The sequence below is a fragment of the Antedon mediterranea genome, chromosome 8 (genome assembly GCF_964355755.1).
Source record: "Antedon mediterranea chromosome 8, ecAntMedi1.1, whole genome shotgun sequence".
Lineage (NCBI taxonomy): Eukaryota > Metazoa > Echinodermata > Crinoidea > Comatulida > Antedonidae > Antedon > Antedon mediterranea.
This window is the reverse complement of record NC_092677.1, coordinates 1,917,170-1,929,978: the sequence shown is the minus strand read 5'-3', so window position 1 is coordinate 1,929,978 and position 12,809 is coordinate 1,917,170. Positions and strand designations below refer to the sequence as shown.

The 12,809-nt window shown below is 33.6% G+C and overlaps 3 protein-coding genes across 3 annotated transcripts; 2 read left to right on the top strand and 1 right to left on the bottom strand.

Annotated features, from left to right (window-relative positions):
* Positions 1-593: 593 nt before the first annotated feature.
* On the top strand, positions 594-2,108 carry LOC140057100 (uncharacterized). Its single transcript, XM_072102639.1, has 3 exons — positions 594-768; positions 1,151-1,347; positions 1,521-2,108. Exons 1-3 carry the CDS (start codon positions 594-596, stop codon positions 2,106-2,108), a joined length of 960 nt encoding a protein of 319 aa, XP_071958740.1.
* Positions 2,109-3,179: 1,071 nt separating this feature from the next.
* LOC140057099 (kelch-like protein 17) lies at positions 3,180-4,602 on the top strand. The gene is made up of 3 exons (XM_072102638.1): positions 3,180-3,774; positions 4,043-4,239; positions 4,483-4,602. The coding sequence occupies exons 1-3, from the start codon at positions 3,180-3,182 to the stop codon at positions 4,600-4,602; spliced, it is 912 nt and encodes a 303-aa protein (XP_071958739.1).
* Positions 4,603-5,724: 1,122 nt separating this feature from the next.
* LOC140056227 (neuronal growth regulator 1-like) lies at positions 5,725-12,801 on the bottom strand. Its single transcript, XM_072101523.1, has 7 exons — positions 12,706-12,801; positions 11,944-12,282; positions 11,321-11,593; positions 8,911-9,052; positions 8,503-8,669; positions 8,160-8,180; positions 5,725-7,868 (listed from the first exon to the last, which is right to left on the bottom strand). Exons 1-7 carry the CDS (start codon positions 12,752-12,754, stop codon positions 7,774-7,776), a joined length of 1,086 nt encoding a protein of 361 aa, XP_071957624.1. The 5' UTR covers positions 12,755-12,801; the 3' UTR covers positions 5,725-7,773.
* Between the last annotated feature and the right edge of the window lie 8 nt (positions 12,802-12,809).

Sequence of the window (12,809 nt, the reverse complement as noted above, 5' to 3'; positions counted from 1 at the left end):
TCAAAGATTCAAAATTTATTCTTATCCATTTATGGAAATTCCATTGCTTGCATTAAAAATTACAGAACAACAATTGAAATTACATTACAATAAAACATATTATCTTATGTCACCGCACCGAATGTTATAACAAAACACGTTCTCTTTATTTCTTTACAGTGACGTAGCTTACTTAAAATGGATCAATGGGATAAGGTGATTATCGGACATCACTTTTTAGTTAACAGTACAGTACTGGCGACCCAGAGCAGTTTCTTTGAAAAACTGTTTAGCTGTGGTTTGAGAGAGAGCAAAAAAATAACATTTCTTTAAATCTTCCTCAACTGACAAAGAGAGGATTTAGTGTGACTGGCTCGAAGAAATAAAATATCCAAGACGTGTTGTTATGAGACGTGAAAACGTTCTAGAAATCTTAAAAGTTGCAAATTTTACCCAAAGCCATTGGGTTCTTTACCGATGTATTGATGCCATCAGACGACTCGTAAACTGTACAAATTCTGAAGCGGGGAAAAGCTTTGAGATTAAAGTCTACAGTTTGGCGTATTTATTTGATATCAAAAGTTTACAAGGCTTGACCAGTCCGTTTGTTTATGATGGCTAACTTGGCCGAGGCTCTCAGAGACTTCGAATCCCAGAACGCAATCGGTGGCAAGAAGTTGATACAAATACTCAAAGAGAATGATTTACACGTGTTGAATGAGGAGGACTTGTTCCTGGGAATTATGGATTGGATAAATGCTGATTTGCCCGCACGACAACAATTTACTGGTAAATATCGTGCAATATATTTACTTTCAAGATGATAAACGTTAAATATATATATATATTTTATACCAGTTAAGATCGGATAATATGGTTTAAATAGAAATTGTAGCTTTGTTTTCTTTTATTTATTATTAGTTTATGCAATTTTTTTTTCTTTTTCGTATTCGTATTTAATGTTATATCTTGGAGTGGGTCAAACTTAAAATCATTCTGACTGATATGACCAAACTTAAATTGAAATTAAATACCCCTCATCCCTTAATCATCGAAGTGCTGATGTAATACGCGTCACTCCTCTGAAGGTCACGTTACACAAGAATTTTGCTCAACTTCTCTCCTCATATTTGTACTGCGTTGTTTTAACAAACTCTTTTTTTTTTCAAAGTTGGTATCTTGCAGCTCGTGTACCTTCACTGTGTGCCTGCACGAATCTTGAAGAATAACCTGTACGTGGAAGCATTCATGAAGGATGAAGCATGTCGAGATCTGTACATTGATGCGTTGCATTGCCACGCTATAAAGGAGATTAGAGAAACTCGGCCACTAAGACCACGATATCAAAGATGTACGACGAATAATAAGGTATGAATCCTTGGTGCAAAACTCATTACATATAGCCTACCATGGAGAAATACCTAACTTATTTCTCCATTTTGGATCTTAAGAAACAAAATCATGTCATGCAACTCCTTCCTAACATTTTATGCCATTTTATCTTGTCACTTTAACAAAAGTAATTGTGTTTATTTTCGCAGGTTTTAGTAACATTCAAGGGTACACGTCCGTTGTACTATGAGACTGAAGACAATAAATGGCATGATGTTCCTGGAATGGACCGTACGCCAAGTGGACAATACGTCAAGTGCGTCGGTACTGTCAACTATATTTTCCTTCTCGTCGACTCGTGCAAACTCTGGAGATACTCTTGCGTTTCTAATTCTTGGGCGGAAATATTTCTACCAGAAAAATACTCGATATTTGATGATGTATTGTTTCACAATGGCATGCTGTATGCTATGCACAACAAAGAAATGTGGAAAATCGAGGTGAATGAGATCGACTTCGACGAATTATGGGAGACCTGTGAAGAGTGTACACATATTTGCACTACATCATATGCTTTTGGAAAATGCATCATTCGTTTTGGCCGCAGTCATTCTAAGAAGACGTACTATTGCAGTTCTTACGATGTAAAGTTAGATGAGTACTTTAGAATTGAATACAAACTAGAGAAGGCAGTCATAGCTCAAAAACAGAACCATGTATCAGTAATGATATCCAATGGCTGTCTTTTCAATTGGTACAAATGGGTAAAGCACTGTATTGGTAAAGATACACCGTAACACCAATGGACTTAGATTCAGGCAAGCAGTTTGAAATACCACAATCTCAAATTCCTACTCAGTTCAAAGATAAAGCAATTTCTGTAAATGGTAGGATCTTCTTGATTGTTGGCCAAATTTTATACGAGACAAAAACCGACGAGCTGGATAGTTTGAGTGGAATAACCCAAGGCAATGTTATAGTACCAGCAAAAAAGAATACTGCCTTTGTGTGTCTTGGTAGAGAATGTTTCCGTTCCAAGTCTGGATCTTAAGAAACAAATCACGTCATGCAACTGTACTTATTAATATTTATGCCATTTTATCTTGTAGGCTAATCGGATAAAAGGCCGAATTAAGCCTTAAGAAACATGAATGTTCTATAGCAAAACAACAATACTCCTACATATTGCAATACTCAGAATAAAACTGCCATTTTTTACGTTTCCCCTTTTTTAAATGATTTTAATCAAACAATTACAAATGTTTCATTAGTTTTCAGACTCCTTTTCTATTGAGTGTAAGTTAAGATATATTGAGCTCTTGGCAAATTTTATGTTAAAAAACATTGTTGCTTTAATAATGTTGTCATTTAAGTGCTTTTGTAATGAAGGAAATTCAATGAAAATTATTGTTATCTGTGAAAACAATACGTTCTTGTTTTTGTTTTTTTTCCTAAAATTATTAGCCTACCTGTATGCCCTAGTGACTTTTTCAAAATGTTCAAATACATTTTTTGTAACAGGGGTTACTACATGTATAAGCTATTCTTCTGAGATTCCCACTTTCAATTCTTTTTTTCTCTCTTTGTATTATGCATGCTCATGTATGTATGTTTTTTTGAGAATAGAAATTAAGAAAGAATAATAATATTGTACTTACTATTTAAATAAAAAGTCGATAGAATAACAAAAGTAGTCTAACAAAAGTACTGAAAGTCTACAGACCAGACGAGGAAACAATTTGCTATATGTTAGAAATACCCGGAAATATTATTGGAAATTAATATTGAATGGTTTTCAAATTAACAACTACTCATTTTCCAGTAATTTATCTACTGTATTTTGTACAACAGATTTTATGCGTTCCAAAATGGATCAGTGGGATAAGGTGATTATCGTAGATGGACATCACTTTTTAGTTAACAGTACAATACTGGCGACCCAGAGCAGTTTCTTTGAAAAACTGTTCAGCTGTGGTTTGAGAGAGACCAAAGAAATTAACATTTCTTTACATCTTCCTCAACTGACGAAGAGAGGATTTAGTGACTGGCTTGAAGAAATAGAACATCCAGGATCTGTCGTTTTGAGGCGTGAAAACGTTCCAGAGATCCTAAGGGTTGCAAATTTTACACAAAGCCATTGGGTTATTGACCAATGTATTGATGGAATCAAAACACTCATAGGGCCTACAAATTATTTTGAAGAGGGGAAAAGCTTTGAGATTAAAGTCTACAGTTTGGCATATTTATTTGATATCAAAAGTTTACAAAGCTTGACTAGAAGGTTTGTGATGGCTAACTTGGCTGAGGCTCTCAAAGTCTTTGAATTTCAGAACGCAATCGGTGGTAGGGAGTTGATACAGATACTCAAAGCGGAGGAATTAAACGTGCTAAATGAAGAGAACTTGTTCTTAGGTATTATGGATTGGATTAATTCTGATTTGCCTGCACGACAACAATTTACTGGTAAATGACATTTCTTATGATTTAGTCATAAACAATCATTGTATCCATTGGTTCGAATATTTCATTTATTGTACACAGTCGGTTATTGCGTAAGAGGTGTGGTAAGGTAGTACACTACATAATAATTATGTACCGTATTAAATTCAATTTAAATATTCCTCTCCGCCAAAGTGCTGACTATTCTCCTCTGAACGTCACACGTTACGCAAGATTCGCATTCAATATCAATATCGTTGAAGTTTTAACAAACTCTTTTTCCCCCTCAAAGCCGGTATCTTACAGCTCGTATACCTTCATTGTGTGCCTGCACGAATCTTAAAGGAGAACCTGTACGTGGAAGCATTCATGAAGGATGCAACATGTCGAGATCTGTACATTGATGCGTTGCATTGCCACGCTATAAAAGAGGTTAGAGAAACTCGAACGCAAAGACCGCGATATCAAAGATGTAGGACGAGCAATAAGGTATGTATGGTATGAAAATCGTTGCATCGCATCACACATGCCTATAGTTTGTATTTGACTGCACCTCAGTTTGTAGAGAAGCTTCTCACTCTCAAATAAATAACTCTCCACAGGCGACGGGGTGAACAATTCCTCTATGGTCGAATTTCTACTTGTGGTGCTTTCCCTCTAAGTTAAAACTGAGGACTGTTCCGGAAAAAAATGCGTAGTTGTGACAAGTAGGCCTAATATTTGTTTTTGCAGGTTTCAGTTACATTCAAAGCTAGACGTTCAAGATGTTATGAGCATGAAGACAATACATGGCATGTTATACCTGCAATGGACGGTTCACTAAGTGAACAAAAGTACTGCAAGATACTGTGAACTATCTTTTCTTTCACATCATCTCGTGCAGCAAACTCTTTAGATACTCTTGCGCATCATTCTTATCTGATGATCTATTAATGCATGATGATGTAGCTGTATGCTATGTGATTTAGAACTATGGGAGACCTGTGACACATAACTGCACTACATCATTTGCTTTTCAAAAATACATCATTCGTTTTGGTTACTCTCTTTGTGGCAGACGTACTTGTGTAGTTGTTACAATATCAATCTGGATGAGTACTTCTGTATTGATTACCAGAGCCAGTCATGGCTCAAAAACCAAATCATGTATCAGTAATAATATCCAACGGCTGTGTATACAAATGGGTAAAGAACTGCATTGTTAAAGATATACCTATGGACTTAGATAAAGATACACCTATGGACTTAGATAAAGATACACCTATGGACTTAGATAAAGATACACTTATGGACTTAGATAAAGATACACCTATGGACTTAGATTCAGGCAAGATATACCTATGGACTTAGATTCAGGCAAGATATACCTATGGACTTAGATTCAGGCAAGATACACCTATGGACTTAGATTCAGGCAAGATATACCTATGGACTTAGATTCAGGCAAGATATACCTATGGACTTAGATTCAGGCAAGATATACCTATGGACTTAGATTCAGGCAAGATATACCTATGGACTTAGATTCAGGCAAGATATACCTATGGACTTAGATTCAGGCAAGATACCCCTATGGACTTAGATTCAGGCAAGATACACCTATGGACTTAGATTCAGGCAAGATATACCTATGGACTTAGATTCAGGCAAGCAGAAATACCACAATCTCAAATCCCTACTTAGTTCAAAGATAAAGCAGTTTCTGTAAATGGTAGGATCTTCTTGATTGTTGGCCGAATTTTATACGAAACAAAAACTGACGAGCTGGATAGTTTGAGTGGAATAACCCAAGGCAATGCTATAGTACCAGCAAAGAAGAATACTGCCTTTGTGTGTCTTGGTAGAGAATGTTTCCGTTCCAAGTCTGGATTTTAAGAAACAAATCATGTCATGCAACTCTACTGGCGTTTATCTTCATTTCATGTTGTCACGTGTAATCGGATAAAAGGTTGAATTAAATAATAAGTTCACAAGTTCTTTTAAAACACATTTAATGTTGTAGCAAAACAACAATACTGTACTCTACATGATATTTCTTATTGAAATCACTAAAAATTTGGCTTTCGCAAACAATTAACAATGTACATATACAGCTGAAAAAAATTGTTATGAAACCTTTTAAAGTTCACAATGAATGTCAACTTGATCAGAAAAAAAGTATAAAATATCAGCAGATTCTCGGTACGGTATCTATTTCCGAGGTATCATAGGAATACAACATCACATGTGTTTCACATGTATCTAGTTTAACCTAACCTTACATGATACAGGCACCACATGTGTTATAAATGAGATGCTGTATTACCAAATGTTCCTATGATACTTCAGAAATAGATAGTATGTGGAGATACAGCATTGAGAATTGGGTGAAAACTGTTTAATGTTTAGAATATCAAGGTATATTATATTATTGCAATGTCTATTTATCCTTCTAAATACTAACTACTATTTGCACTACATAAACCCTGTTATTAGAATCCCAACATCAGCCTTCTAAATACTAACTACTATTTGCACTACATAAACCCTGTTATTAGAATCCCAACATCAGCCTCTACCCACACACAACACTATACAGTATAAAAATATGGTGACTACCAAAACATGAAATATATACAACTAAAAAGTACCTAAAAAGCATCTAACAATACAAAACAAGTTGTGCTGCTGAATTTCTTAAGGTGATCATCTCAACATTACTGCAGTAACTACATTTTACTGCAATAACATACATTTTGTTTGTTTTAATATGATGAAATAAGTTCTCTGTGGTTTTAAGTATTAGTCCTCAATTCGTTCTGTATTTATACTGTACTTTACATAATCATTAAAAAAATATATAGTGTTATGTTTATCTTATTTATTATTAGACCGGAAGTTTTACCAATTTCTTATCGATTATTTTCTTTGTTATTTATTATTCCTGTTAATGTTTATTCATTAGTTCATGATTATTCATTAGAGGAATGTGTGTTTTTATTAGTTACTTAATTAAGTCAAATCTTAATACAATTTGTTAATAAATGAATAATTAAGTAAAAAACAGGCAACTGGAAGTCCATTGTCTATCAGTTTTTTTTGTTAAATTTAAACGTTTTATTTTCATAAGTGAAATCATTATTTTTCAATCGCTTTCATTTTTCCTACCTCAAATCTGTTTTACATTTGGAATGTATATTATTAAATGATATATGATGTTTCATCTGACTTCTTACCAAAAACTATTAAATCACAAATACCAAAGCAAACATATATATAAAAATGTGTAAAAATAGATGGTTAACTTGTTAGTGATTCATCTATACAAAATGTGCTTATATCAAAAACCGATATTTTTATTTAAAAAAAAAACTCTTTTTGGCATGATTATTGTTTTTAGTTACTAGCTACCTGTATTTGACATTACTCAATTTGTACATACAGTGTGTCAATTACACAGATAACATAAAAGGCATAGTTTACTTATCCAGGTAAGTGGACAAGAACATTAGGCACTTTGTGTTGATATGAAATCTTTTTCAGGATTAAATACAAATTAATTTTAACAAAAATGAACGGAAAAGTACAGTAAAGGGTGGGTTCGAATCCCACTAACTAAAGATGCACGTCGATTATCAAATTGGAGATAATTTTGTTCAAATATATTTGTTTCCGAGTGCATTGTAACCATGTTTGTTTATGAGTGCATTATAACCAGATATTTCTCTCCAAGTGCATTATAACCATATATTTGTTTCCGAGTGAATTAAATAACCATATGTTTTTTTTGGAGTGCATTATAACCATATGTGTATTTCTGAGTGCGTTATAACCATAGATTTGTTTACGAGTACATTGTAACCATATATTTGTTTCTGAGTGAATTATAACCATATATTTGTTTCCGAGTGCATTATAACCATATATGTGCTTTCTTATGTGTCGTAATGAATGTCCTAATGAACACACTGCAAGTATTTGATTTGCTCGCTTAGCTTTTATGTACGCTGTAAGACACTTAGTATTAAAATGAAGAAAATGATATTAATGAAAACAAGTAGCCATAAAAATCATGAAGACAGTTGAGATGATGACTGGTGGGGTGACGGTGGACGCTCCAGATGGCACCTTGCCAGCATCTAAACAAAAAAATATTAATGTACAGATAATATAATAACATGCAATGTGTGCTTTAAGGGCGTTATTAATATACTATAATAATATTCTGGGTTTATAAAGCGCTGTATATATTATTACTCCGGTCATTTTGGATCAAATGCGTATGGAAACATAGTACTCCCATAATACAGCTAGTAATCAGCGCAAAGTTTTGTCTTTACCTTACCAGGTACCCATTTGTACACCTGGGTGAAGAGAGGCAATGCTATAATAGTACTAATTCACAAAAGTGCATAAAGTTTGTTACTTACATCGATCAGCAATTGCTCCAACTAAAAAGCAAATTTTAAAAATCAAGATTACTGTAGTTGAATTGATTATCAAGATATTTTGGAACTTTTTAAGATGTTATTTCTTTTTACATTTGATTGTACTAGCACATATTGGCCAAACAACTGGGCCATATGGTTACATTGGGTTATGTATTGTAGTACTAAATCAAACCTATCGTAAGTCCAGAGTAAAACAATTCAGGATTAATATTACATACGCTTGGGAGTAGCAATTCATCTTGTCTGCACTGTACACTTGGGGTTTGTTAGAATGACTACAACAACCAAACGCAAGGCCCTGTCTGAGAAGTTTGTTTCTCACCTGTCACAGAGAGGGATCTTTCGGTTTCACCTTGTTGATTCCTAAATCGACATCTATATTCTCCTCCTCTTGTACTGGTCACATTACGTATGGTCAAGATAGCCACGGTACGGTCACTTTCTCTATCATCTACCACGTCCATCAAATAGTTCTGAGTGTCACTGGAACTAATCATAAAAACCAAAATAATTTAAAAAAAAACATTTTGTATCAGTACACTCCTCAATACATTAATTACGAAGTATTTTTGCGTCAATGTAATTGTATTGCGTCTGCAGTGTTCTGAGCATTCAGTACATGCTGTCAATGTACTGTAAGTCAAAACATCAGACTTTAATAAGATTGTATTATTTTATTCGTTCTCTCTATGGCTATACACAGTACAGTAGTAGAATTGAATAGACTTACGAAATGAGTTGTGAGCCCTTGTACCACCTGACATCACTTTCTCTGGTGACCTTTGGGAAGGCCTCACAAGAGCAACTAATGTTACCAGCTTCATTCTTGGGTAGAACAAGTTCTTCCCTCACTGCTTTCACCTCTGGTTTGTCTAAGAAAACAAAACAATATTTCCTCTTTTAGATAATCTATGTTTTCTTAGGTTGTGGTGTATAAAAAATATTTAACAAAAAGTAAATAAAAATTAAAAAATAAAATGTAATATTCCCTGAAAATGTTTAGAATAGGATCTGTTTAAAAACATATACATACTGTGGTAGAAAAGATACTCTAGAAAAGATGGTTGCAGTTAAATAACAGAAACGTCAAAACATTCTTAATTTTAATTCCTTTTGCTTTAACTAGTGTTTACTCATTTAAAAAAAAAAATAATAAAATAAAGAGATGTATAAGATAAAATATTATAATTAAATTTAATAAATTATAATATAATTATAAATTAATATCTAGTGTTAGTAGTTTAACTTTCAAAGTTATTTTCAAATTTTAAAGAAATTAAAGATAGTGTGTATAAAATAAAAGAGACATATTTCACACACATTCCTAAGCCCTACATGAATACATAGTACGAGAGTATCACATAACAGAAAGCTTTACCAACGCAACATGACTCGGGTCAGGTCACACAGTGGGAGAGTAAACTATTACTACTAGTACTAGTAGAAAATAAACTAAATAAAAATAAACTAAATAAGAATGAAAATACACAAAAAAAAGTACACATAGTGTTTAAGAAAAATAAAATAAATACATAAATCTAAAGACATTTAATAAAGAAAATTAAATAATTCTGGTAAAAATAGCACCCCTAATTTAGAAATGGAATAATCTAAAATGTGTTTGTATTCAAAGCCTAGATGAGGTGGTGTGACCTGTGCTATTGTTATTATATTTTTCAATTTTAATTTTATTTGTATATGACGTATGACTCATAGAATTGTTATAGGCAATTCACAATTCATCACAGTGTTGTACTTATCAGAGTAAACAGCTCTGTAAGTCAAACAGTGCCTGCTAAAAATATTTAAGCTATATTTAAGTAGGTTCAGAGAATATTATATTTTCGAACACAATTAAAAATAAAGATTACGAATTCAATTAAAGTATTACTAATTTTTGTTAAAAAATGGTCAAAAACCATTTTTGAAAAATAACCAAAAAAAAAAAACAATTGTTGAATCTGGTATGAAACATCAGTAAATTTTTTTTTAAATCTAAATATTTCCAAATCTGTATCTATAAATTTGGGCTTCAAAATTCAATACATCATGCAACCAACTATTTTCAAATATTTCGAAACCACTGTAGAAAATGTGTATCAAGTTAATCCTACAGATAAAAGAAGCTAGAACCTACACTACATGATTTTACAACCTAACCTAGGTACAGTAAATTGACTAATAATATAATGCTTGCTAGCAATATTTAAATTAACATAGTTTATGCAAATATTGATGTGTGTTAAGGTTCACAGTGAATGCATTGATTAAACACTTATTCAGCTTTAATGTTGAAACAGGGGAGGTAATAAAAACTGTAGTACCAGTCACCCAGTCTTCTACCAAAATAGGTTTTCTAGCAAGATTTGCTAGATTAAAATCAACCGGTATAAAATATGCAAGAATACTACAAAAAATGTAAGAAAATTATACATAAAATAAAAACTAATCTAGTAATGGTAGGTTAGACCTAGCCATTAAAACATAGACTAAAAGAAGTCAAAGGTAGGTTAGACCTAGCCATTAAAAACATAGACTAAAAGAAGTCAAAGGCTATATATTGTCAATTTGATATACAATTTGTCGGACATGATTTTTGGAGAACAAAAAGTCACCAACATGACCTATCTAATTAAAATAATGTTATTATTTATTTTCTTATACCATTTATTGGTTGGAGACAATTAATTGGAGTGGATTTGTGGCTTGGTGGTTATGATGCTTGGCTACCACTCCAAGAATCTTGGGTTCAAGTCCTGTCACATGTCAGGATTTTTTTCTAAGGACAAAATTACAATTCCACTCCCAAAGACTTGTAATAAGACTTTGTTTATGCATCTTGTGTATATGTTTGTCTTGTGAACCTCTGAGGGTCCCTAATGATCAGCAATTGCTGGATGGATCACCCTCATTAAATATGGTCAAAAAAAAAAATTCTGTTAAATATTGCTGGCAAATGCTGCTTTGTGAGAACACTGTACGAGCGAAAATCATTTATTTTTATTTTATTTCCAAACCCAACCCAGCAAAAAGAAATTCGCCAATAACAGGATGATAAAAACAAAACGGATACAAATACAATACCCAAAATAGTAAACATTATAATAAGGTAGCCTTTGACACCTTAAGATTATACTTACACGAAAAAGTAATTTTGACTGATTCACGAGCAGCTTTGCCGATACCGTTTGACGCAATACACTCATAAAGACCTCTGTGATTGGCTGTCACTCTAGTTAGGTTGTACAGGTATCCAACTGAAAACGGTTTGTAGTTAGGCAGATATTGAGGGTTGACACGTCGCCACTTGATGATGGGCATCGGGCTGCCAGTTGCATTACATTGCAAAGTGTAATTGAGACCAAGCCGCAAATCAACAGGTGGTGAGGAGATTGTCGTTATTTCTGGTGGCGCTATTAAGACGACAAAAAAATGCATTGTATTGTAACATTTAAATATGCAAAATATAGGCGATTCAACACAATTTTTGTATTGAAATCTACATTACATTTTGTACACAAAATTAAATGTATTAGTTACTTACAATTATTTGAATATTTACTATAAATAGTTCAAACTTGGATTATGATTTTACTGTGCATACATATATATCATTACAAGAATTGTTAAAAAATCATTGCTGTATTTATTTGAGTAAACACCCCTGGCCGAAAAAATATGGTAATTCATTTTATAATAGAGAGCCTGTACAAATATTTGCTTAGAGAGAGAGAGGTTGACACCATAAATATAGTGTACTTACTAAGAACAGTTACTTTAGTCGACATGGTATCTATATCACCAGATTCCGGATAAGCAGTGCATGTCCACTCGCCCGCATCATCCAGTTGTGCATTTCTTATTGTGAGCATGTGTTCCCGAGTTGACGAACCAGTGTTTCTAATTGAGTAACGGTTTCTAAGCTGCGGTATTAATATTTGCTCATTGTGTGTGATGCCTAAAGATGTCCCGTCGATGGTCCTTTGAATCCAAGTCATAGTCGTTCCAACTGATGCTGCGCTGGCGCTACATGACAAATAAATGGTCTCACCATTGTCTACGTATTGGTCTTGGATTTTGGTAATAAATAAACCATTTGTTCCTAGAAAAAAAGTGGAAAAAATAGATTTTGTGATGTGTACAACAGCAGCTCATCTCAGTCAGATACTGTCTACTGAGATAGTAAGGCTAGGCCTAATTTAAATTAATTTGTCAGAAACTAAACTAGGTCTATTATTAGGCCTACCTACTATAGGGGCCTACTGACTGTTGGTGTGTCACTATTTAGCCCTATGTATAAAGCCCAGGCCTACTAGTCACGGCAAGCCTCTAGCTAGGCCTAGTGGGCGTCGTACGCGTTCACAAGCTAGTCCAACAAGTACATACTGCTGGTTACGCGACGAGTTTGTTGTGCCTACTAGGCCTAGCCTAGCTAGGGAGAGAGTGTGTGCAAAGTCAGAGTAGCATCCACTTCGAACAAAATAAGGAAGGTCTTTATACAATTAAATTACTGGATATTACTTACCTGACTTGAAGAGTACAATTACTGTAATTAACAACAGTATCAGCTTCATTTCGTAGGTTTTTATTCGAATTTTGTGATGATACACACAAGTAAGCTCACCGCGA

Excerpts from the sequence above, each read along its gene's own strand:
- LOC140057100 (XM_072102639.1), top strand. The coding sequence starts at position 594 with ATGGCTAACTTGGCCGAGGCTCTCAGAGACTTCGAATCCCAGAACGCA. Across the intron at positions 769-1,150 it reads CGCACGACAACAATTTACTG|TTGGTATCTTGCAGCTCGTG; the intron begins GTAAATATCGTG and ends TTTTTTTCAAAG. Across the intron at positions 1,348-1,520 it reads GATGTACGACGAATAATAAG|GTTTTAGTAACATTCAAGGG; the intron begins GTATGAATCCTT and ends TTATTTTCGCAG.
- LOC140057099 (XM_072102638.1), top strand. The coding sequence starts at position 3,180 with ATGGATCAGTGGGATAAGGTGATTATCGTAGATGGACATCACTTTTTA. Across the intron at positions 3,775-4,042 it reads TGCACGACAACAATTTACTG|CCGGTATCTTACAGCTCGTA; the intron begins GTAAATGACATT and ends TCCCCCTCAAAG. Across the intron at positions 4,240-4,482 it reads GATGTAGGACGAGCAATAAG|GTTTCAGTTACATTCAAAGC; the intron begins GTATGTATGGTA and ends TTGTTTTTGCAG.
- LOC140056227 (XM_072101523.1), bottom strand. The coding sequence starts at position 12,754 with ATGAAGCTGATACTGTTGTTAATTACAGTAATTGTACTCTTCAAGTCA. Across the intron at positions 9,053-11,320 it reads AGTCAAAATTACTTTTTCGT|ACAAACCAGAGGTGAAAGCA; the intron begins GTAAGTATAATC and ends TTGTTTTCTTAG. Across the intron at positions 8,181-8,502 it reads AAGATCCCTCTCTGTGACAG|TTGGAGCAATTGCTGATCGA; the intron begins GTGAGAAACAAA and ends TTTGCTTTTTAG.